The sequence below is a fragment of the Astyanax mexicanus genome, chromosome 17 (genome assembly GCF_023375975.1).
Source record: "Astyanax mexicanus isolate ESR-SI-001 chromosome 17, AstMex3_surface, whole genome shotgun sequence".
In the NCBI taxonomy this organism is placed as follows: Eukaryota; Metazoa; Chordata; class Actinopteri; order Characiformes; family Acestrorhamphidae; genus Astyanax; species Astyanax mexicanus.
This window is the reverse complement of record NC_064424.1, coordinates 15886113-15913188: the sequence shown is the minus strand read 5'-3', so window position 1 is coordinate 15913188 and position 27076 is coordinate 15886113. Positions and strand designations below refer to the sequence as shown.

Here is a 27076-nt window from a genome sequence, read left to right as displayed (position 1 = left end):
GTGCTCACAAATTGGCTTTTCAACTAGTGTCTTCTCTGACAGCCTCGCTACACCTCTCTTCCTCTCCTCAAAACTGTAAGAGCAGATAAACAGATGTTTGGTGGATGTTTTAAACTTAGCTCCTTCAACCACAGATGCAGATCCTTTTTGGAAAGTGTTGGATATGAACCCTTAGAACCCTACGGATGGATTTTCCGTCCAAAATCCCACCTTGTGTTCTCAGCTCAATTATTCAGGATTCCCTTCTCACATAAACATAATCCATATATGGTTAGAAAGGGCGGAAATAATATCAGTAAATGACTCAAAAAGTGTGAAACTACCTTCTTTGTATAGTTTTTATTTTACTTACACATTTTTACTAAGCAGATATTTTGCACTAAACATTTTTATTTATTTAGACTAAAAAGTTGACATTTTTGTATGTAGTTTTTTTTTGTGTGCCCTGATCAAAATACTGAAAGGCATAGGCTGCTCTGAGTGTCAGGTTTTTAATAATCTACATGTATCCTAGAGGTGTGATTATCAAGAAAAATAAATCCACCTGATGCTCTCCATGTATTTTGTCAAAGTAATAAACCATGTAATGAACTATCATCAATATTCTTATGCTTTCAACTCATATACACTCTAGTCTTACCATTTTTGAAAATATGTCTTAGGTGTGAATATATTTAAAGTCTATACATTCAAAAATAAATAACATGATCAGTTCCAGTAAAATATAACAATTATGCTTCCTTTTACATTTTAAATGATTACATTTTTGAGCAGCCGTGTGGCTTCTGGAGTAAAAGAGATCAGGGCATCTGATATAATTACTGTGTTATAAGACCTGAAAAAGAGGAACTGACAAAAACAAAGAAAAAACACACCAAAACAGCCTAGAGTTTAAAGAGTTAAAGTTAGTTAGCTAGCTATATGGTGTCCCCACACCACAGCTCTCTTTTGTATACCTGGGATGCCAAAGCATCCAACTTGGGTACAACAGCAACCTCCTAGCTACTCCACAACAACCACCTGTAAATCACTGCAACCACTTAGTAACCACCTAGCAATACCCAGCATACCACATCCCGGACACTATACCAAGCACCAGCTATTAGCTATCCCCATATTAGCTATCTATTAACCTTAGAGCAACACCCTAGCAACCACCTAGCAGCACTTCAGCGATCATCTTTTAATCACTAATATACAATAAATGCACAATACAGAATAAGGTGGATTAGGATGGGCTGGTATAAATAATAAGTGGGCAATTTAGGCGATACACTGCTCTGGAAATAAAATTAAGAAACCACTTAAAAATGATCACAAGCCATCAAACCAAGCTGAACTGCTTGACTTTTTGCACCGGGAGTATAAAGGCATAGAGTTATCCAAAAGCAGTGTGTAAGACTGGTGGAGGAGAACATGCCAAGATGCATTAAAACTGTGATTAAAAACCAGTATTATTCCACTAAATATTTATTTCTGAACTCTTAAAACTTTATGAATATGAACTTGTTTTCTTTGCATTATTTGAGATTATGTGAAAGCTCTGCATCTTTTTTGTTATTTCAGTCATTTTTCATTTTCTGCAAATAAATGCTCTAAATGAATTTTTATTTGGAATTTGGGAGAAATGTTGTCTGTAGTTTATAGAATAAAATAATGTTCATTTTACTCAAACATATATACATATAAAGAGACTCAGAAACTGAAGTGGTCTCTTATTTTTTCCCAGAGCTGTATACAACTACACAATAAATGTAGTATAACAAATATATATGTCCATCTATCTTTAATATATAACTACATCCCCCTATAACTTCTACTAGGATATGTTTAAGTAATACATATCAAACGTGTATTAGTATTCCTGTGTCTTGCAATTGGTTAAAAGGTTTACCAACTATCATAATGAAAAGTTTATTATTATTTTTATTTTTTGTTTTGTTAACTGGTTAGAAACAAAAATAATGTAGAAACAGTATTGGTATTTTCTGAGACTGAAAAAATAATTATTCTGAACTTCTGATGACGCATGTTTAGGTGGGCTGAGCCCTCAACTGCCCATAGCTACCACCAGCCTTTTTCTCTCTCAATACAAATACATACATACATACATACCTCACACCACTGTCACTGTGTTCTATCTGTGGCCATCACCTAGCTCCTCTGCTAAATATAGTACATGTAGCATGTGTACACACACGTATGCATAAATGTATATGTGTGTGTGTATGCGCATGTGTATGTGAAGGGGGGGGGGGGGGGGGTTCTAAAGGCAGAGTGACTCATTTGTTATAATTAGACTCTATTACAGTTCTGAACAATGTATTTCAGAACAGAGAATGAATTCATCTCTATAGGAGACGCACTTTTGCTTCAATTATGAATCACGTTTAAATATAGATGTATAGAAGTGTGAAGAACTATTACAGAATACTGGTAAATAACTTAAAAACCTAAAAGTAAAATGGCTCTTCTAATATATACTTTAAAAAAAAAACATTAAAAAAACACCTTTATTTATAAAAAAATAAACATTGTAATTTTTCCCACTGCTACCGTCTACTCACTGACAGTGACTCACTCACAGAAATTTTGACCAAGGCTGCACGAACTAAGGGCGTTTTCGCACCTGTAGCACCAAAACAGCCACCAATAAACCATGCAAGCATGCAGTGTCCTCTGATTGGTTGGAGCTGTCTTCCGCAGGAGCAAGAGAGTACATATAGAGAAAAGATTCTGTGTTCCAGTGTGTATATGTGTGCAGTGTGATCTCTGCTTTAATATAGAGTGTTTTTAATGGGATGTGCACTGCAAATATCCACGTAGTAAACAGGGTCGCACAACTGTGAGCAGTGAACGCAGCACAGACCGCGTGTGTAAACAACATGGAGCAGAGACAGCATTTGTTCGTAGCTGTGGTAACTAACTTTATCTAGCTAATATATCAAACTAAACTGTGCCTTATTAGGAGATAAGCTAAAAAAAAAAATTAAAAAAAAGAGTATATTTGATAGCTATATTTGATAGCCGGATCGGAACAGATTTGGGGTTCTTCAAAGAAAGGTTTTACAAATATTTGATGTGGAATCTTGTTCTGTTTCATACGTTTTTTACCTTGATTGAAAACCATTTGTAGATTTTAAAAATTGGTTCTATTTTGCCATCAAAATAATGCTCTATCATTATGACAGAGAACCAGCATGTTTGCCAGCATTGTGGGCTGTGCATTTTTGTTTAAATTATAGAATATTGTGCATGAATGTGTAGGTGTTCTGGATTGGTAACGATCCACACCCTCTCGCATTGTCTCTATAACTCACAGCCCCTCCTTAGCGCATCCTTTTGGACAAGCTGTCACTTCCAGCATTTTCGAGCTGCGCCTTGTTTCCTGACTAAGGCATTAGAGCTTAAAACATCTTTAACCATTTTCCTGTAAACATGCGGCACTCTGAGTTGGAGCACGTCCAGAGCTGCTGCTGCTGCTGCTTCAGCACTTTCCTCCTCAAAACGTCTCTGGCAAGAACGTTCTGCTTTAATAGCCAGCTGTTGCTGAAGTCCAGGGCTTTCTGCCTCATTGCTATGAGCTCTGGCGAGAAACTGAAGTCATGTAATTGACCCCTGAATCACACGGTCTTACCTTGACCCCGCGCACCCGGAACTCTGCCAGGGCTCGGCTCATCTTGGCGGCGGCGGCAGGGAGGTCCTTGCCGCTGGAGATGACTTTAACGAGGAGAGAGTCGTAATGAGGGGAGATGACGGCGCCCTGAAAGGCTGAGGCACTGTCCAGTCGAATGCCCATGCCTTCACCACTGCGGAACACCTGAGACAGAGAGAGAGAAGAAGAGATTGAGGTTAGACTAGACATTTCGTGTAATGATGTGGACTTTTGTGCAGAATTTTGAAAAAGTCACAGTATGTCTAATGGGAAACTGCAGTCCAGTGGATTATGGTTCGAGAAACAGTGAATCGCAGATCATGCTGCTTCTATAAGCAGCAGCAGAGTCCGAGAGAGCATAAAAGGCCCACATTGATGCTGGTCAGATTTTTGTCTGTTAGCAGGATGCTGCAGCTTTCAAAAGAAAAAAAAAAAAAAGAGGAAGAGCTCTTCCATCTTTACGGAACTTTTTAACATTACTGAAAAGGAGAACATTTTGAGAAGGGCTGGGTGCAATCAACATTTTAAACCAGCTTAACTAGATACAAGATTTAAACAGTGGTTAAAAAAGAGGAATTTGTTTTATGCACGGTTCTGGCTTAACAACGTGAATTAAATAAGCAAGACTTATATACAGTATTATGCAAATGTTTTAGGCACCTGTGGAAGTTTCTGTAAAGAAAAAGCTTCTTATCTGTAAAGTAAGTGTTTATTAGCCCAGTAAAACACTGGCATTACAATAAATACAAACAGCAATTTTACAAAAAGCAGAGCTTTAACAGCCCTGTTTTTCTTAAAACATCTCCTAATATCTCCTCATCCAAGTTTAATAAATTGGTAAATTTGGTAAATCTGGAACTACACTTTGTTCTTCTGCTCACAGGATATAACATACCTAGTTAAAAATGAGAATTCCTTCTTATGTTTTACTGTATCTATGTTTATTTGCATCTTTTACAATCATATGTGGTGCTTTTTTCAGATAAAAACCCTCATATTGCTGAGATAAATGGATTAGTGTTATTTTTCTTCTGTGCCTAAAACATTTGCAAAGTACTGTAGATGCATACAAATGAGAGATCAGTATAACAAAGTTTAAAGGGATCAGTACCAGATTTTTTACAGGCACACTTAAAATCCTTTAATTTCCCCAAAAATCATCAGTGCGCCTCATGTATGAAAATAGACCAAACAAAATAGATGTTCATTGTTAATAATATGATGTGCCTTACAGTGAGAAAAAATATGGTAAATTATATATATATATATTTTAAATATATACAGGAGCTTTAAATAATTCAAAGCAGAAATCACATCCACATCCAGTGCAGGAGGTCCCACACACATTTCTCACAGGTCAGCATAGCATTATTTAGTGTAGTATTATACTGAGCAGAATATATAGCAGAAGAGCAGTAAAATATGGAATAATTGCCATTTGACCCATACGCTACTGTTTAAATTACAGTCAAACTCAGCAGCTAACTAATTAAACTCATCACTTCATCTGAGCCCCGGCCAGCAGTTAATAGCTGCAATTCTGGAAAGTAAGTGGACGGCTCCAGCTCACTAACTCTGGAAATGTGCTTTACTTGGTCACAGTTTATGTTTCTGCACTGTGTGAGGGTTAATAAATGTCAGCAGCAGTAATACTTATTGCTGCTTTACTAAGCTAAAATGATTGTTTTCAGAAACATTAGCCGGCAGAGCGAGCGTTCGAGTGGAGCCCAGTGAACCCTGCAGGGTTAAGAACACAAGATCCTGGCACAGTTGGTATAAAGGTTATCTGAGGCTGTGCGTTACAGCTCTGTGCTGAGGCTGCATGTTGTGCTAATCTGTGGTTAGTATAGACTGCAGCCCAGTGTGATTCCAGCATGTTCATTTTTATTTTGCTGCTCTTTTATAAGCACAGGAAGCAAGCATTTTTTAAATTAGTTTATATTTTCCTTATTATTTAAATTTTTATTTTATTCATGTATTATTAATTTATATTTTTTTATTCTAATGATTTATATTTTGATTCTTATGCTCTTAGTTCATTATTATTAATTTTATCATTTCTTATAATAATCATTTTACTTTACATTTACTATTATCTTTTTATTTATTTTATATTTTATAAATTCTTTACTTTTTGTGTGTCAATTTGTTTTTTATAGTCTTTTAGAATTTTCTATTTTACATATATATTTATTCATTTATATTAAATGTTGATTTAAAATTAGTATTTCTTTTATTTATTTTTTACTATTTGATTCCTTATTATTTTTATTGGAATTGTAAATAAGGGTCAGCCTCAATGTTTTTCCGAGTAAAAAAAAATATAGGGTGATTAATTGATTGATTGATTGATTATTTGATTGCAAAAGAACCTATCAACTCCACCCAACCACACACAACCTGTGGATAAGAAAAATGGCAGCGAATGCTGACAAAGTTGGAGTGTGTCATGTGGGGCTAAAGCGTAAATACTGATAATATTTCTGTTAAATAACTTTAAAAAAAGGATCTACAACCACAAATCAGAAAAACGCAGTGTTTCTTACATTTATTTGAACTTTAATTTCATAGCAGACAGTATGCACCCAAGATATTTCATGTTTTGTCTGCATAACATCTTTATTTTTTTAATATACATCAATTGACACTAGTGCTGGGCAGTATACCGGTTCATCCTGTATACCAGAGGAGGAAATTACAATCTGTACACAATTTTCAGAAACCACCATACTGCTAGAGGCGCTGAGCAGCGCCATGTAGAACAGCACCACCAAAGAGGCAGATACAGCTCGCTAGCTAACACTAGCCAGTTAGCATAACAAGCTAACACACTGGAGTGATGCTAGATCAGTCCTGTGTAGTTTAACACTCTTTCCTACGCTGTTTTTCCTGGAGAAACATGAGGACAGAACTCATGGAGCTTCTGCTGCTGCTCCTTGCAATATGAGAAACTATAGCCCTTCTATATATAAAAATACTGCAACTTGAAGGATAATATTAATGCACAATGAACTAAACAAATTTGTTAACTGGAGAACCAAGAGAATTGGTTCTACTTAAATACTTTAATGCCTCTAAATTGGTTCAAGAATAGAACATTTAAGAAATATCTCTTTTGATTACTTATGTTTTGAGTATTTAACATCCATTTATAGTGTTTTTATGGAACTATTTAAAATATTTAGTTTCGTAATTTGGCACATCTCTTTTTAATTTCTATTTTTTACATTCTTAAGCTGTTTTTCTGCTAATTAAGTCGGATTTCTTCATATATTGTGTAATTTCGTGGGATAAAATAAACCCAATAGTAATCAAAGCCTTAATTTAAAGCCATAATATTTGCTATTATATTATTATATGCACTCTTAACAGTACAGTAACCTATATTATATAACAGTACAGAAACCTACAATTAAGCCCAGTCATGCATAACAAATTTGAATAAATAATAATAATACAAATATAAAAATAATATTGTGATATACCATGAAACCAACAGAATCTAAAAAAAAAAGTTGTGATATACATTTTTGGTCATCCCGCCCAGCACTATTTAACACCCTCTTGGCTGAGAGAGAGGAGAGCAAATACGAGCAGAGAATCTACATTTTGCCAACAAATGCATGAGAAAATGTTTTGAAATGTTCAACAATTTTCAACAACAACAACAACAACAATTTTCCTCAAAGAAAGATTAGAATGGATTTGAATATTCCAGAAGACTATAAGTACTGGACTGGCCTACCTGCAGTCCTGACCTCTCCCTGCTTAAGAACGCATAGAACATTATAAAACACAACAATAAGGCTGTTAAATGTAGCTCAGTCTTGCTACACGCAACTTCAGCTTGTGAAAAAAAAATCACATTTATAGTCAGAGCACGGACAGATCAATGGAGCAGAACAGTGAGGTCTGAGTTTACTAAGAGATCAGTGTATGTGTAGATACTGCTGCGATTAAGTGGGTGTGAAAATTGCTGTAACTCAGAGGTCTCTGTTGTTGCACTTGATTCTTGATTGGGGTTTTGCTGGGGCAACACAGCATTACTATACAACAGCCCAGAAAACACACACAGACAGACAAATACATAAACCTACACACACCCAACCATCACCCAACTGCCTGCAGTCATTTGCCACTGCAATTGTGCTCCATCTCACCCCCTGACACAGACATTAGAGCCATCAGAGTGGCTGTGATGATGTGAGAGGGCAAGTGTGCGTGCGTGTGTGTTTATGAAAGAGAGAGAGAGAGAAAGAAAGAAAGAAAGAAAGAAAGGGAGGAATGGAAGGCAAAGCGAGGGTGTGGAGGAAGTTTGTGAAGAGCTGAGTTGAGCTCAAACAAGTGTTGATCTGCTGGTAGCGATGGCCATCTCTCAACGTCTGTCGTTCCGCTTCTTCCACCATTAGATGTGCTAATGAACAGTGAATCCACCAGAGATTACACCATCACCACTACGCCAACTGTCCCTCACATTCCTAGCTCTTATACTGGGCTGGAATCGGACGTGATGTTGCGTTAAAGGCCTAGAGCCAGATTTACAAACGCTTTACTGAGATTAATATATTCATATATTCATAAATATATGAATCATAAACACCGCAAGACAGATTTCTTATTTACATTATTTAGTTGAAGCTGCAAAATGAAGAATAAATGGAATCAAATGTTAAAAAAAAATAGATAACTGATTTGAGAGCATTTTTTTCACTTTTAATGCAGTTAATTATGTTCTGTAATTGAGTAATTAATTAACATTTAAACTGACGATTTTAAAGTCTGAAGATCTGAACTAATAGTAACATCAAGAACATATTTAAACATGTTTTTTTTATTTGTCTTAAAAGGAAAGTTAGAGAAAATAATTTTGATGGACAAGTAAAGAGAAAATGAGAATTTTTAAAGGAAAAGTAATTAGAAGTTTTGAGGGAAAAATAAAGGAGAAAAAAAGAAATTTTGAGGGAAAAGTAAAGGAGAAATAGAGACAATTTGGGGGAAAAGTAAAGGAGAAAGAGAAAATTATAGGGAAAAGTACAGGAGAAATAAAGAAACTTTGAGGGAGAAGTAAAGGAGAAAATAAGATTTTTGGGGGAAAATATAAAGGAGGAATAGAGAAAATCTGAGGGAGAAGTAAAGGAGAAATAGAGAAACTTTGAGGGAGAAGTAAAGGAGAAATAGAGAAACTTGGAGGGAAAAGTAAAGGAGAAATAGAAATTTTGAAGGAAAAGTAAAGGTGTAAAACGAGCAGTTTTGAGGGGGGAAGTTAATTAGAAATGTTGAGGGAGAAGTAAAGGAGTAAAATAAGAAGTTTTGAGGGAAAAGTAAAGGAGGAATAGAACAATTTTGAGGGAAAAGTAAAGGAGAAAAATGGAAATCCTGAGGAAAAAAAGTAATGAGACGTATTAAGATAAAATACAGGGGAAAATAAGAAATCCTGAGAAGAAAGAAAAGGAGAAATGTTGAGGGAAAAGTAAAGGGAAAATTAGACATTTTAAGAAAAAGTAATGAGGAATTTTGAGAGAAAAGTAAAGGAGAAAATCAGACATTTTGAGGGAAAAGTAAAGGGGATAGTGAGAAATCCTGAGAAAATGTAATGAGAAGTTTTAAGGTAAAAGAAAAGGAAACAAATGAGACATTTTAAGAGAAATTTTGAGAAGAAAAATGTACTGAGAAATGTTAAAGGAAAGTAGTAAATGAGAAATTTAGAGAGACAAGTTAATGGGAAAAATATTTAAATAGTTAAAGTTCAATTTAAGAGGAAAAAACAAACAACATTCTCAAAAAAAAAACATTAATGAGAAATTGAGAAATTGTTTAAGATATAAAATTTAAGAATTTAAAAATTTAAGAGAAAGCTTAAGAAGAAAAATGACAATTTATCCTTATTTTTCAAGAAATACTTCTTTTAAGTTTGAATAAAAAAAACAATACTAGGAATAATTATTTTTAAATCTTAAGATGTTTATGCTAAATTGGCCCCTCATGACGCAAAGAGATGGAGAGCATTAAAAGGTTAAAGCATGGCTCACAGTCTTGTACTGACTTCCACCAACCCAAACAGCAGCTATCTGATATCATGGCCTGAAAGGTTGAACTTGTGTAAAAGCAGCTTATGTTGTTTCTCACTCTGTCCACGGTGGATTGGCCAGGCCAGCCATGATCTAACAGAAAGCAGGAAAGACGAGCGAGCGAGACGTGATCACGGCTTCTCCAGGGCCGCGCCGCGCAGCGCTGCTCATCATCTGATAAATGTTTCAGGACAGGATTTCAGCGGTCCCTCGCTTGATCTGGGTCACGGCGAGTACTCCGTAGGAAACAACGCTCAAAAGAGATCAGAGCAGAACTGAAAGCAAGCAGAGCTCCACATGACTCAGACACATCCTCATCTCTCTCTCTTTCTCTCTCTCTCTCTACATCTCTACAGACTCCATATTCAATATTCTTTACAGCTCTGTGGCTTCAGTGCTGTTATATTTAGAGTTAGTACAGCTGTGTGTGAGTCTGTACGTCCACAAAGAAAAACAGTGTGACATAAAACAGTGTGACAAACTATGAACAAGACACTGCTGGAAAACTACAAATATAGCTTTAAAAAAGAGACTGATTTTGCTATTTATAGGTAAATGTTTGAGTAAAATGAACCATGTTGTTTTATTCTATAAATTACAGACAACAGTTCTCCCAAATTCCAAATAAAAATATTGTCATTTAGAGTATTTATCTGCTGAAAATGAGAAATGACTAAAATAACTAACAAGATGCAGAGTTTTCAGACCTCAAATAATGCAAGCTCATATTCATAAAGTTTTAAGAGTTCAGAAATCAATATTTGGTGAAATAACCTTGGTTTTAATCACCGTTTTTAGGCATCTTGGCATGTTCTCATTCACCAGTCTTACACACTGCTTTTGCATAACTTTTTGCCACTCCTGGTGCAAAAATTCAAGCAGTTCAGCTTGGTTTGATGGCTTGTGATGATTCATCTCCCAGTTTGGTAAAATCAAAGAAACTTGTCATTTTTAAGTGACCTCTTTTTTTTTCAGAGTTTACACACATATATATATATATATATATATATATATATATATATATATATATATATATATATATATATATGCCGTTCCTAATCACCTATTCTTCTTCATCCTCTCGGCACTGAGAGAGACCTGTGAAGAACACACTGTTCCAAAAGCAGTGTAAACTAGGTGCATCCAGGCTTCAAATACAATTCAATTACAGCCTCCCACCTGCAGAACAGGAAACACAGAGTGAGGCCACAGGATCTCAGCAGACCTGCTTCCCAAAACTTCCATTTGCGGGAAGATGGGGGGCTTATCTAACATGAGAAGTGCTGGAACTAAAGATATAAAACGGAAAAAAATAACATTTGAACATAAGTTATAAAATGTCATTAAAATTATTGTGAGGAAAAAGTTACTGTTACATAAGTTATTAAAATACCCTCAATTTGATGTTTCCTCAAGACAACGCCAGAGACTGGTAGATAGTTATAGGAATGTTTTTCCCACTCCTCCATGCAGAATTCTTTCAGGTGTGTGTCCGGTGTTTGTCTGGATGGTCTAAAAATGTCCTAATCTAAAAATTTAAAATCAGGTGCCACACATCAGCTGCAAAATATAAGTAGTAATAAATGTGAGGGTATCCTAACTTTTTTCTCTCTCACTAGAACATATTTTTTTGTTCATTACATTTTAACTTAAGTATTATAAGTTTGGTTTTATAAGCTACAACTCTCAATATTGTTCAAATGATCCTCAAATGTCCATATGTACTGTATGAATAAGTTCAAAAAGGATTTCTCAAGGTGTCCTAATTTTTCTATGTGACTGTTTATTATTGACTTATTATACCTTATATGGACATGAGCTTAATAAGCTTTGATGACCTCGATATCACCTTTTAACATGAACAGTTTTATATGTATGTTTTTATATTTAAATTTAAGTTACTAATTACTATTATTAACTATTATTAATATTAAAATCAGTGGCTTAAATCAGTGGTCTTAAAACAACATAATACACTTCAGTTTCTGAATCAGTTTCTCTGGTTTTGCTATTTATAGGTAGATGTTTGAGTAAAATGAACATTGTTGTTTTATTCTATAAACTACACACAACATTTCTGACAAATTCCAAAAAACAATATTTGCTAAAAACGAGAAATGGCTGAAATAACAAAAAAGATCCAGAGCTTTCAAACCTCAAATAATGCAAAGCGAACCAGAAGTTCATATTCATAAAGTTTTAAGAGTTCAGAAATCAATATTTTTCAATCAATAGTTTTCATGCATCTTGGCATGTTATACTCCACCAGTCTTACACACTGCTTTTGGATCACTTTATGCCACTGCTGGTGCAAAAATTCAAGTAGTTCAGCTGGTTTGATGGCTTGAGATCTATTGTCCTCTTGATTATTTTCCAGAGGTTTTCAATTTGGTAAAATCATAGAAACCAATAATTTTAAGTGAGCTATTTTTTTACAGAGCTGTACATGAAAAAACAGTTAAAGCTATTAATAATTAACAGATTTTAACTGTATACCAACTGTACACACACACACACACACACACACAAAAGAAGAGATGAAAAGATGAAGAGAGCAGTGTTTCAGTGAAAGATCTCAGCATGGATTCAGGCACTGTTGAGCGCTCCTGGAAGCCCTGCATGCTACAACCTGCAGACAAATATCACAGCCACCCAAGTGAGAGCTAACAAGGCGTTTCAGAGCTTTGTGCTGGAGAAGATGCGCAGAGTGTCAAAAAAAAAAAGAAAAACAGCGAACAACTGGTACATAAGCCTCTATCTATAGCACACATAACGCCTATCACTTGTTAAAATAGGCAGAGTGGAGGAGATGGCGTATGAGAATACTGAGTTTCTGCAGCCACCTGTCTGATGCACACTGATACTGCTCTCAACAACACCTAAAAAAAGAGAAACGCATGGAGGAAAAACAAAAATCTGCCTGATGCTTCAGACTCTAAAACACTAAGGTAAAAGTTAAGACCTAAAACTCAAAATGTCCCAAAATCTTTCTTTTTGTTTTGGATGAGACAGAACAAAGACAAACATTCTCAACTTTAAATTTTTTATCTACAGCTCTGGAAAAAAATAAGAGATCACTTCAGTTTCTGAATTAGTTTCTCTGATTTTGCTATTTATAGGTATATGTTTGAGTAAAATGAACATTGTTCATAGTTCAGCTTTCAGACATCAAATAATGCAAAGAAAACAAGTTCATATTTATAAAGTTTTAAGAGTTCAGACATCAATATTTGGTGGAATAATCCTGGTTTTTAATTACAGTTTTTTTATGCATCTTGGCATGTTCTCCTCCACCAGTCTTACACACTGCTTTTTGATAACTTTATGCTCTTAAATCGGTGTTTGTTGTATGCTATACTCTTCACTCTATAGCCTTTTTTTCCTCCATGAGTACTTCAAGTCTATCTTTTATTTACATTAAATGTACTTAAAATTTAATCTGTTTTAAGTTGAATTAATTTAACTATTAACTATTAGCTAATTAAGTAAGTAATCTGTAAACATTCCTTACAAAATAAACAAAAGAATTGTAACATTATTTAACATATATACACAATATATATACACAAAATGTGATGCTTGATATCGCCGTCTGCTACACCAGGAGGCAGGCTATGCGGCGTCTACAGGGGTTGGACAATGAAACTGAAACACCTGGTTTTAGACCACAATAGTTTATTGTCCCGGCAGACAGTTCTGGTGGAAACAGGAGAGTTGAGGAGCACATTGAATTCTGTCGTGATTTGGGCAGCCGTGGTTTTATGTTTTTTTGGATACAATCCGGGTTAGCCCCCGAACATCCCTTTCAGACAGCTTCCTCTTACAGCGTCCACAGTTAATCCTGTTGGATGTGGTTGGAAGTGGAAATTATTGGTGCACGTCTTGCTGGTGCATCTGTGACCAAGACAGCAAGTCTTTGTGATGTATGAAGAGCCACGGTATCCAGGGTATGCTGACATTACCCTGGATACCGTGGCTCTTCATACATCACAAAGACTTGCTGTCTTGGTCACAGATGCACCAGCAAGACGTGCACCAATAATTTGTCCTCTTTTGAACTCTGGTATGTCACCCATAATGTTGTGTGCATTGTAATATTTGATATTTTGAGCAAAACTGTGTTTCTCTTACCCTGCTAATTAAACCTTCACACTCTGCTCTTACTGGTGCAATAATGTGCAATTAATGAAGATTGGCCACCAGGCTGATCCAATTTAGCCATGAAACCTCCCATACTAAAATGACAGGAGTTTCAGTTTCATTGTTCAACCCCTGTATGTACATATGTTCATGTCATGATCACTACAGTGATGGCGGTGCCCAGAGATTGCTGCATTACCTGCACTATGGGATGTAAACAGTGGTTTTAATAAGCTTCTTGTGCAGTTCTAAAGTTCTAAATGCCTCATTTTAAATGTCAGGGCTCTTCGGATTCTACCACTAAGGTGTGGAGCTACTTTGAATCTGAATAACGGTGTAAAAAGTAATTTATCCGAAGTGCCTGTTGTAAAAAGAGCGCTAGGAAAAAACACAAAATACTGGATATGGAAAGATAAGGAGAGCAGAGGTGTGCTATTCAACAAAGGTTAGAACTGTTTATCACATTATTACTGTTTAGTCAATTTTACACCAGAGTTCTCCTTTAAGAACTCACCTAGAAGATACAGCTAGGTTTAGGACGTACAGTTGTGGTCAGAAGTTGCCATATGCTCAACGTGGACATTAATGTCAGTGGGGCAACTTGTCAATGCAATCGACATGCACCCATAGTAAACAGAAACAGAGCTCCAAACCACTCCAACCTTCAGCTTAAGAGGAAACTGGTTCAAGGTGGTCAGGAACAACTCAGGAACCACCAAGACACAGACTGAGATAAACTAAAAACTGCTGTCACTATCCTCCAGTTAAGAGAGTGCCTGTATTTAATTATTTCCCATCAAACGTCACATTTGAAGGACTAGGTTTAGAAGTCAGTGGAACTTGCTTTAAAGAACACTTTTTTTGATGATTTTGGACATATATACATGTGTATTCTGACAGGGATTACAGTATATATGCAAAACTGATACAGCACTACTAACAGTAAAGTACAGACAGAGAGAGAGAGAGAGAGAGAGAGAGAGAGAGAGAGAGAGAAAGAGAGACAGAAAGAGAGGGAGATCTAGAGAAAAGGCCTTTTAGCCAGAGAAAGAAAGCTATCCATTGTGAAAGGCAGAGTGAGAGTGAGTGAGTGAGTGTGTGTGAGTGTGTTTGGTGGCTTTATATCCAATGACATTTCCACATGATGGTGAGTAATGCTGCAGGTCTCGGCTCTTCAGTGTGTGTGTGTGTGTGTGTGTACACGAGCATGATAGCTCTCCATCTGGAGAAAGAAGCGATTAAAGGTGTGAAGTGTCCTGCTTAGAGAGCGCCGCTGCATCACTCACTCCATCCCTCTCTCCCTCGCTCCCTCTCGCTCCCTCTCGCTCCCTCTCGCTCCCTCTCGCTCCCTCTCGCTCCCTCTCTCCCTCTCTCCCTCTCTCTCTCTCTCTCTCTCTCTCTCTCTCTCTCTCTCTCTCTCTCTCTCTCTCTCTCTCTCTCTCTCTCGCTCTCTCGCTCCCTCTCTCTCTCTCTCTCTCTCTCTCACACACACAGACACACACACACACTCAATCTTCATAGGGATCCATGTGTGCCGCCTCCACCCACGGTTGCCAGGGCAACTCAAAATGGCGGCCTGCCAATCCGGTCCTCGTTCCCTCTCTTTCCTGGCCTTGGCGTTAAACGCAGCATCCCTTTCCTGCAAAGTAGGTCAGTACACCTCCACAGCACTACTCCCCCTCAGCCCCAGACCTGCTTATCCTGCATCTGCAACGCCAGCCCCAGCTCTGCTGCGCTGCCACACGTCTGTCCGTCTGCCCACCCATCCATCTGTCTGCCTGCCTACCTGCCTGCAAGCCTGCCTGCCTGCCCTGCTGCTCGTCTATCTGTCTGTCTTACACAACCCTGAAGAAGAAAAAAAGAAAAAGACAGTAATACAAACCTAAACAGAACCACGGGCTGTAAAAATGCACAAGTGCACCATGACACATCGGTCCCAAGGTGGTGATTCACATGCAGTGACTGCACTGAAATGCGTAAAAAGGTTAAAACTGCAATTAATACAATTAAAGGAACAATATCTACTAAATGACCTCCTCTTTAGTTCATCATACAATAGCTCCCCAGCAATACTGCAAAGATGGCCTCCGAACAAAAGAACTTTATCATGAGTGATTAAATTATTATGGAAAATAGCTTCTGTAGTATACACAAGCTGTTTGATCATAGAGAAAATAATATCATAATCATAAGAGAAATAATATCTGGTTTTCTGACCATCAGTTACTATCAGTTTTAGTTTCAGACCAAAAATCAGCACACATATAAAATAGAGAATGCAAAATGTTTACTTTGCTGCTGTAACAAGTGATTAAGATTTAGTTTGACATAGACTACGAGTACTCAACAAACAGAAGCATGCATATGAGGAGAAGCAAGATTCTGGCATAGAGAAAGCTCATGGAAGCAGTACTGCAGTACTGTGTGAGGAGTGATATGAGCTGGAGAATGAGTGACGTGAGTGCTGGATGACAGTCTGGACAGTCTGCAGCTCTACAGATTAAGACCCAAGCTGGACACCAAAGTCTTAGCTTGGCCAGAAGAAGCCTCAGCTTGTGTATATAGTCAGTTAGCTAAAAAGTGTTGGAATGTTGAACGCTTTATTCTAGAAATGAAAGGATCAATCAGCTATGGAGAAAAAGCAAAGTAGAGATATTTACATACCACTAACTGTGATCGGATATCCCTCTCAAGAGTACAGCACTTTGACCAATACAGTGAGTACAGCTTACTGTATACACGTAAAAAACATGTCTGTTTTCTGGTCTATGTTCATACACAAGGCGCACTGAATTATACGGCACATTTTTAAAAGGCATTAGTTAGGAAAAGGGGTGTCACCATGTTTCCCTTCTAATTCAGCAGGTCTCGCCTCAGACCTGTACTGCTAAGCTAAGTTAAGCAAGACCTGTACTGCTAAGCTAAGTTAAGCAAGACCTGTACTGCTAAGCTAAGTTAAGCAAGACCTGTACTGCTAAGCTAAGTTAAGCAAGACCTATACTGCTAAGCTAAGTAAACAAAACTGTATTTGCTAAAAAATATAACATTTTCAGACAAGTCAGACGAGTCAAACAAGTGCTGGATGTAAATCTATAGAGATTTCTCTCCTGAAAACTGTTTATTAGGGTGAGTAAAGCGGTTGTTTATTTACAGTAAGCTTAGATTTCCAGATTTCCACTAAGGCTGGAGCATTAGCATTAGCGGCTAACCGCTAATGCTGCCCAACTGCTGCCCGACAGCAGTACACTGAGGAACCCAGAGTGTTCTGGTAACCCAGGGCGATATTAGCTAGCATTTTTTTAAAAAGGTAATAGCGAAGATTACAGTCAAATAAACTTGCCTCTGAACGACCAAATAGCTAGAATGATTAGCGGGTAATGCTAATGCTGCTACAGCAGTGCAGACTGGGATTAGAAGCAGGCTACAGACTAAAAATACTCAGCTCTGAACTTCTGAGTGGCTAGCACGGTTAGTGGGTAAATGCTAATACTGCTGGAGAACTAAACTGAAACTCCTGTATAAAGCTGCACTTCAGCAGAGTAGCTTTACTGCTCCTTAATACCTGACTGGTAAAATTTATACATAATGCACACCGGATTAAAAGGTAAAGTGATGATTTTTGGGAAAATTAAAGTGCAATATTTTTTAAGAGCGCCATATAGTGTGAAAAATATGGCAATACAGATCTAAGACTTTCTACACTTCATACTGCAGCACTAAAGCTGCAGACTAAAGCTGCAGACGATGTCCTCCTAGTCAATGAGAGCAGCACAGTCAGTGCTAATATTATAAAACCGCCTTATGCATGCCCACTTTCTGACTTCCTGCCAATTTCACAGCAGCGCAGAGTGATTGAAAGGCTACAAATTGAGCAGCCACCCGCTAAATATTGCAAGCATTCGCAAACTGAGCAGCAATCAGCTAAACATAACAAGTATCCACCTTCAGCGTTTCGTGCATATCTGAAACGAATCTCGAAACGAGCCGGCAATTTGACAAGTCTGAGCAGGCTTTTCCTCCGACGGCACAGGGCACTGAAAAATACATTACACAGCCTCGCCAGCGGCTGCTCCTGCTGCAGACACAGTCTCCGGAGGACGCAGGTACGGCCTCGAAACCCGCTCAGCCTGTTTTTGTATGGAGAGGGTCGTGACCCCCAGCCCTCTGGAGCGCAGATTAGAGGGAGAGAGAGCGCGGAGATCGCGGGCTCGCGGGCGGGAAGGATTACAGAGAAGCAGACACTTTACTCTGATCATCAGGCTTCCATTTCACACTTAAGCCACAGGATTAGCCGGATTCCATTTCATAAACACATAATAGCAAATGAAAAAAAGATGAATGTAAGTTTGGCTTTTGTGAGGGAGGAATTAGATCAGCGGGCAAAAAAAATAAAATAATAAATAAATAAATAAATAAAAAAGCCACTCCTGTTCACATTTTCCCAAACATGAAAGGATAAACTCCGTGCCTGCTAGAGCATTAAACAAACAGGCTCCCCTTTGTGAACGGAAACACAATTTTACATTCTCCCCTGAAAAAAAGATGGTTGGAGTTTATGCAGCATCGCTTTTCTGAAAACCAGCTCAATATGTTCCACTGCACTTTACAACCCGGTGAAGGTAAGAGAGGACGAGAGTGACTAGACACTTTATATCACTTTACTACGAGCCATAAAACGTCCCTGGAGAGCCAGGCTATCAGAATGAAAGCTTAATCTTCAGTGCAGTGCAGAGCATCAGGAACATAACGTTCCTCTAACCCCAGAACAGAGAGTAGTATTGGATTACCTCACTGAAAGACCTGGTCTTCATCTTCACTGTTAAAAAAAAAAAAAATAAATATATATATATATATATATATATATATATATATATATATATATATATATATATATATATATATATATATATATATATATATATATATGCTGCCACCAAGGCTCAGAGTTCCTCAGACTCCCAAGACCCCGTTTACACCCAGTCCTTAAATATGACTAGTACCTGGATTATTTTCTAATAATATTTTAACCACAATTTCAACCCACTGAGTTTCCCTGATTTTTAACTTTCATGTCGATCAATGATCACAAGCGGTCAAAACGAACTGAACTGCTTGAATATATGCACCGGGAGTGGCGTAAAGTTATCCAACAGCAGTGTGTAAGACTGGTGGAGGAGGACATGCCAGGATGCATGAAAACTGAGATTAAAAACTTTATGAAAATAAACTGTTCTTTGCATGGAGGTCTGAAAGCTCTGCATCTTTTTTTGTTATTTCAGCCATTTCTCCTTTTCTGCAAATAAATTCTAGAATTGACAATATTTTTATTTGGAATTTTGGAGAAATGTGGTCTGTAGTTTATAGAATAAAACAACAATGTTCATTTTACTCAAACATATACCTATAAATAGCTAAATCAAAGAAACTGATTCAAAAACTGTCCATTGGCCATTGAGGCCCTAAAGTTTTTTAAAGATTATAAATTGTAAAATGGGATGGAGTGCTTACAGACCTGTAGCTCTCCAGCTGCAAAACAAGCAAAGCAGGTAAACCCAAGAAGAAAGGAAAAAATAAATAAATAATAAATGAACACATCAATCCTCACGAGGGATCAAACCTGTGTCGTCAGGGTTGCGGTCCAATACACTACCGCTGCCCTGGCTTGTGAATTGGGATACGGCTGGGAAAAAAGAAATCCCTTATAAGGAGATAGGGAGCCTTAGGACATTATCGTTTTTTCATTATCGTTCATTGTTGTTCAGACAACCTCACGGGCCAGATGTTTCATGCTTGAAATTGCTGACCCTTGACTTAAAGGATCTGCTGCTAACGTCTTGGTGCCAAATACTACATGACACATTCAGAGGTCTTGTGTTCTACAGAGGTCAGGACTGTTTTGGTGACACAAGGTGAACCCACAGTGCAGTAGGCAGGAGGTTTTATTATTATCATGACTGATGTTTCAACTGGCTAAACCCTCCAACTGTGAAGAGTAATCAACTTCATATAATGGTTTCAACTTCTAAACCGTCAATCAGCACATTACTGAAGCAACACACAGTCTAAATTTAATCTTTGCAGGGGGTTTGAAAGCTCAGTCTCAGACTGCAGTTCTGTTCTTTGACGCACTTGTCTTTCCTGACAGGAACAACAAGCTAGAAATTACTGAGTATAAGCAGTGTAACTTTATTTAGCATTCAGTAATGTCATTACTTCTCAATCAATCTCCCTACACACAAAACTACACTAAATAAAAGGACAAAAATGTAGATATTTAGTATTACACAGATAGATATCTTCACTTTTAAACTTTTTTTGTAACAGTCAGTTTTTTTTTCTTTTATGCATCACATGATGCATAAAACATAGAACTCTCTCCCAAGTGATCTATTGATTTATTCTCCAAAACTGAAAACTAGTTGTTGAACGCACAGCACAACATCTAAGCATATAGCTTATAGTTAATGTTGCTTTATAGATTATTCAAATTTAATATTTGTATTAGTACTTTATCACAAACTATCCTCTAGTAGATGTTGTTTTTCAATCCTATCAATGTAAAGGACGTATAGAGGTACTGTAGGTGAGCAGTGATAGTTATAGTGTTTGAAATTAAAATATTTATAAATACAGCTCTGGAAAAAATTTAGAGACCACTTCACAGTTTCTGAATCAGTTTTTCTTTGATTTTACTATTTATAGGTATATGTTTGAGTAAAATGAACATTGTTGTTTTCTTCTACAAACTACGGACAACATTTTTCCCAAATTCCAAATAAAAAAATATTGTAATTAAAGCATTTATTTGCAGAAAATGAGAAATGTTAAAAAAAAATTTAGACCCCAAATAATGCAAAGAAAACACGTTTATAATCATAAAGTTTTAAGAGTTCAGAAATCAATATTTGGTGGAATAACCCTGGTTTTTAATCACAGTTTTCATGCATCCTGGCATGTTCTCCTCCACCAGTCTTACACACTGCTTTTGGATAAAAATTAAGCAGTTCAGCTTGGTTTGATGGCTTGTGATCATCTATCTTCCTCTTGATTATATTCCAGAGGCTTTCAATTAGGTAAAATCAAAGAAACGTATAATTATTAAGGATTCTTTTATTTTTTCCCCAGAGCTGTATATCATATACATAAAACTAGTATAAAAAAGCCTTTGTTGATTGTATTTGTTATTTGATCTTAAAATGTGAAATTGTCTGAGGGAAATTTTGAATAATTTTAATAATAAAACCAAAACTATAATAAAATATTTTTTACAATGCTTGACTTTTCATAATTCACAATTTAATTTTATTCGGTGTTTAATTAGTCTAATTATCTGTTTTTGTTATTATTATTATTATTTTACTTAAAACAAAATATCAAATAAATCTCACACACACACAGACACAGGCAGACACTTCACAGGTCATGTTGTTCTTTCTGAACGAACAGACCCCATCGCCTCATACTGTTAGTGGTCCTGGGTGGTCTCACAGCCTCAGTCTGCAGAGGAGAATTACTGTATCTGAACTGTATCAGTTTTACAGTCAAACATTTTCTAAACACTGAACGTGAATTCCCAATCGTAACATTTCCCTTTACTGGAATACATTAGGTCTGGTTGAGTTAAAACAAGCAAACAAACAATTAAAGCTTTTACTGCAGACAGTAATCTCAGATATCATCTGAAAAGCAGACGAGCTGAAGAATATTCTAATTTGACTATTTGAGTCTAATGGACCTTTGGGTTTGGGGTATCTGGATAAGTGTGAATTTCTGCTTTATTAAATTCTCCCTAATCACTGCTATCAACATCACACAACACACACTAACACACTACGCCATGTGCAGAATGTACTTCTGGTTTGTTATATAAGCAGCTCAAAACACCTTTTCATAATATATATATATATATATATATATATATATATATATACATATACATATATATTTCACATATTTGTCCTATAAAACATAACTGCTTGACTGTCTCAGATCAGGAGCAGCTTACTAAATATTTAAAAGTCAAAGCAAAGTCAAGCAGTTAGTCCTCTTGTTTTAAAGCACAGATGATCAGTCCCTCTTTTTGAAGAGTCCACTTTCTGCAGATGAAATCATCTCACAATGTACAATTAACATCATTTCTTTACCTTTCCACTTCTCATAAAGTGTCAAAGTGGCGTTTCCCATTTTTCTCCCACTTGTTTGATTCCTTTTAATCTTGTCTCTTTGTCATTTTTGTATCTTTTCTCTATGTTTTGATGCATTTTTCATTTGAGGAGCTGTTATGCTGTTGTAAATGGTTGCAACACTATAAAATGTTCATGTTCATCACTTCTGCAATACACTATTATATAGCACTATATAATCAGCATGAGTGCAGCTGTTTATGTACCTATGCATCATTTGTCCTAATTTCTGTGGACACCCTTTCTGAAATAAATAGATTTTACTTCTTTTAAATGCAACCATTTCTGGTGCAGATGTGCAAATGTATACACACAGCTTACACACAGTCTAGACCCTGTAAAGAAGTACTGCCAACATAAAAGGAAAATGTACATACTGGCACTAGGGGTGGGCGATATGGCTCTAAAATATCATCGCAATATTTCATAGTATTTTCACGATATCGATACTTTTGGTCGATATGACGAAACACTGTATTAGAAAAAATATTCAGAATTTTATTATTGCATGCAATATGATATGACTAACTGAGATATTATTTATTTTTTTTATCAGATTTGTAACAGAAGTAAATGATCCAGAATGTTGTGATACTAGTAATGCACTCCAAATATCTCCATACATCCAGGATTAAAGTTATATAATCTCTAGTCTCTAGTATATATATAATGGGAAATGAAAACAGTGTGAATTTGTTAAATATTTTTTGCTACAAACAGCAAAAAAGTAGTACCCTGATACGATAATTAGGGGTGGGTGATATGGTGCGATATTTCAGGGTATAATATCGTTCACGATATTTAAATTTTTTTGTCGATATCACGTACAATACAATATGGCACACCCCTAACTGGCACCATACCTAATACTAGGTGAGGGATAGAAGGGTATAAAGCCCACAGTATTGAGCTGTGGAGCACTGGAACTAGGGGTGGGCGATATTGCACTAAAATAATAACACGATATATCATGGTATTTTTGCGATAACAATACTCCTGGTGATATGACAAAAAATGTATTTAAAAAAAATTCAAGAACATACTATTGCATCAAAACGAACATTATTTTTTATTATTGCATACGATATGATATTAGATATAAAAAAAACAAGACTTCAAGTCAATGATCCAGAATGTCATGATTCTCATAATCAAATCTTTTTTTTCTAAACATGCTCCAGTGCGCTCTTCCAACAGGAGAATTTAAAGTGTGCAGGATGCTATTGAACGCGCTACCAATACTCAACACCACTACCCCTAAATCATCAGGAACTGTGTGAGAATATTCATGAAGCTGCATGGGATGGATTATTACAGAATACATTAGGAATCTGTACAACTTCAAGCTGAGATGTCTGGCATGTTGAGCCACACTACATCTTTAACACTAGTTCTGTTTGTGTAGCTCAATAAATATTAGAAATTCATTAATAATTTACTGTTCTTGGTAACTATTTATGCAACTAATTTAGTTTTTTTTTTTAAATATATACATCCAAGTGTATATACATCCAAACCCTTGATAGGTGTCACTGTAGTAAGATGTCAAATGTTTTACTTCATGACCAGTCTAAAATCCTGCCTGTCTAACTTACATCTAAACACTGCTGCTTTATTTTACGCACTATAAGGCGCACCTAAAATCCTTTCATTTTCCCAAAAATCGTGAGTGCGCCTTTTAATCCAGTGCACCTTATGTTTAAATTTAACCAGTCAGTTTGTTAGGAGCAGTAAAGCCACTCTGCTGAAGTACAGTGTTATACAAGAATTTTCATTTATTTTTTTTTCCTCCAGCAGTATTAGCATTAGCCGCTAACCGTGCTACGCGCTAACACTTTTTCCATTCAGAGTTGAGTATTATTTGACTGTAGCCTGCTGCTAATCCCAGCTAGCACTGCTGGAGCAGCATTTGCATTAGCAGCCAATCACACTAAGCGCCAACTCTTTGGCTGTTCAGAGGCGAGTATAACGGTTAGTGGCTAATGCTAATGCTCCAGGCTTTAGTGCTGGAGAAATTTGGAACTCTAAGCTTTAACTGTAAATAAACAGAAGTGCTTAACTCACCCAAAGAAATGGTTTTCATGAGAAAAAGCTGTGTAGATTTACATCCAGCGCTCATTTGACTGGTCTTTTTTGTTTTCTTCAAGAATTACAGTTTTGTTTACGTAACTTAGCTTAGCTTCACAGGTCTGCTGAATTAGAAGGAAAACAGGGCAACACCCCCGTTCCTGACTAGTGATCGCATAGTTGCATAATGCCGCATATAGTCTGGTGCGCCTTATGTATGAAAATAGAGCAGCCTTATAGTGCGAAAAATACGGTAGTTCTGGCTTTGCTTTAACATTTTTCCCAGAAAGTAAACAGCCATTTGTCTGGGATATTTACAGACACACACACACACACGTGTCAAGCACTTGGCTGCCCTCCCTATCAGTGCCGAAAAATTGGCCCCTGAATTCCTCCAAGCTTTCAAAGATCGAACAAATCACAGTGACATGGCAGCAGCCCAGCCCAGCTGCTACTGCCCAGCAATTAGAACATCAGAGGAAGAATCTATCCCTCTCTCTTTCTAACCCTCCTGCAGCTCTCCACTAACCATCCCTCCATCATCATTCTGTGGCTACAGCTCTCAGGACACGAAAGTCCACTCAGCAGACAAGTCCTCCGAGACACAGGACAGCAGAATCTCTTAAACTGCCACATGATTACACATCCAGAGCAGCACAGCGTGATGTGCAAAAGTTCATAATACAATCTGTAAGCTGGATTTTTTAGTCACTGTGCTGCTGAAGTTTTCTAAAGGGGACATAATATGCCTCATTATAGAGGTTAGAATAGGTCTATGGGCTATACAAATCATGTTCATGAAGGTCTTTGAACAAAATCACTCTCACATAAAGGGGTATTCTCTTACCAGCTCTATTCCTGCCAGGTGCAGTACCTTTCAGAATGAGCCATTTAAGGGCTTTGTCACTTTTATGCAAATAGGTTGTTGCTGGCCATGCCACGGTTATGCTGAGCAGTTACCACATGTTATTGCAAGCGTGTGCTCAAAGGGATATAACAAGAACAAGCTAGTTCATGCTTAACTGTGATAGAAAACTCCTTTTTTGAAAGATCTTACATCTCTCTCCTCTGCTGAACTGCCACAGATTCCTCCTTCAGACGAAGCATTGTGACTAATCCTGTGATCCAGGGTGATTCTATGCAGGTTTCCTTATTGTGATGTCACAATGCTCCTATCCCAGCGGCTCATAGAAGCATATGATTTCTTGATACCAAGCTCTTTTAAACAATTCACGGAAAACAGACGGATGGATCAAAACGCAATTGGAGATACAAAAGCACGCAAAAAGTGATTTTTGCATTTTATGTCCCCATCTAGCATTGTACAAAATGGCATCTCGCACCATGATACAAGATGATGAACTTCACAGCTGATATCAACAGGTCTCTTTCCAGAACTTTTAATACCTGGATAAGGAGAGATATCCACAGATATGAAGAGAGTGCTCAGATTTTTGGGTCCACCTACACTCGTGAACCCATATTTTCGATATTAATATTAACTTAATCAAGAGCTACTTGTGGCCCAAACTGACTGACTGCCACTAAATACACAGCTTGTTTGTAATAAATAAATTCAGCGATAAAACCAGACAAAGTTCATATCACGCAATCAAGAGCCCAATATCAAAAAATATATTTTATTTATTTTACTTTTTTATTTACCATATTTTACAGGCGCATCGCATTATAAGGCACATTTTAAGCTACAACAGTAAGGAATAATGGTGTTTCCATGTTTCCCTTCTAAGTCAGCAGGTCTCGCTGCTGTGGGCACCCACGTAAACAAAAATCTGTAATTCTTAAAAAAAAAATAATAATAAATAAAAAATAATAGACAAAAAAAAAAAAAACTGAAATCTGTTTATTTGGGTGAGTAAAGCACTTTCATTTATTTACAGTAAGCTTAGAGTTCCAACAGTGTGGTTAGCAGCTAAACTAGCCATGGTTAGTCTAGTCTAGCGCTAGTTGTGGGTAGCAGTTCTTAGCACTATAAAATACCACCTGTTCTGTGTAACCCAGGGAGCTATCAGCCAGCGGTTTGTCCCACATAGCTTGTTTTAATTTGGTAAATAAAATAATGCAGGCTACAGTCCAATATACTCAACTCTGAACGGTGAAAGAGCTAGTACTGCGGTTAGTGGCTAATGCTAATACTGCGTTAGCCTTGGTGCTGGAGAAATTTCACTGAAACGCCTTTATAACGCTGTACTTTAGTGGAGTGGCTTTACTGCTCCTTAATACCTCACTGGTAAAAAAAAAATACATAAGGCGCACTAATGTTTTTGGGAAAATTAAAGGATTTTAAGTGCACCTTATAGTGCTAAAAATTTGGTTGGTTGTATGATTTAAAAAACATATGACGTATAAATAAATAATAAAATTTAAAGAAGAAGTATTACACATAACTGCAAAAATATTTAGCTTAATCTGCCCAATGCTAACACTTTGACATTTCTGTTATTAAATTATGTGATACATGGAAATGACCCATTTAAATTTTTAAATCTTTAATTTTAATCATTTTTTAAAAATCCTAATTAAGTCTCAATTATTAATGTGTTCACAGCACTCCTACCAGATGTACACGAGACCCTCCGGATGAACACGTCTCCAGCGCTCACACTCCTGTGAACAAACCTGCATGTTAAATAAGTGAACACAGGTGGCGTGGTCTACTTTTCACCCACACATACGTACAGCCTCTTAGCACAGCTGCTGTTTTTTCCTGAGAGACTAATGAGTCAGGAAGAGCTCTACTGGGACTGGGTAACAAAATAATAGCCTTAATTAGGTTCCATAAAGGCAAACACTGCAAGGTCAAAGAAGGCGAGAGGGGAGCGTAACTCTCGTTCTTCTCATTAAATAAAGAAAGCTATCAATTTTCCTGGATTAATTGATTTTTGCAGCTTTTTAACGTCACGGTTTGATTACGGCTAATTACCAAAGCTACACCCTATCAC

The 27076-nt window shown here is 36.9% G+C and overlaps 1 protein-coding gene across 1 annotated transcript in view; it reads right to left on the bottom strand.

The window, feature by feature from the left end:
* Window positions 1–27076, bottom strand: part of pcxa (pyruvate carboxylase a) — a 265459-nt gene that overhangs the window by 110100 nt on the left and 128283 nt on the right. Inside the window, exon 10 of the mRNA XM_049466645.1 lies at window positions 3638–3820. Coding sequence (XP_049322602.1) covers window positions 3638–3820 — 183 coding nt within the window. The remainder of the gene's footprint in view (window positions 1–3637; window positions 3821–27076) is intronic.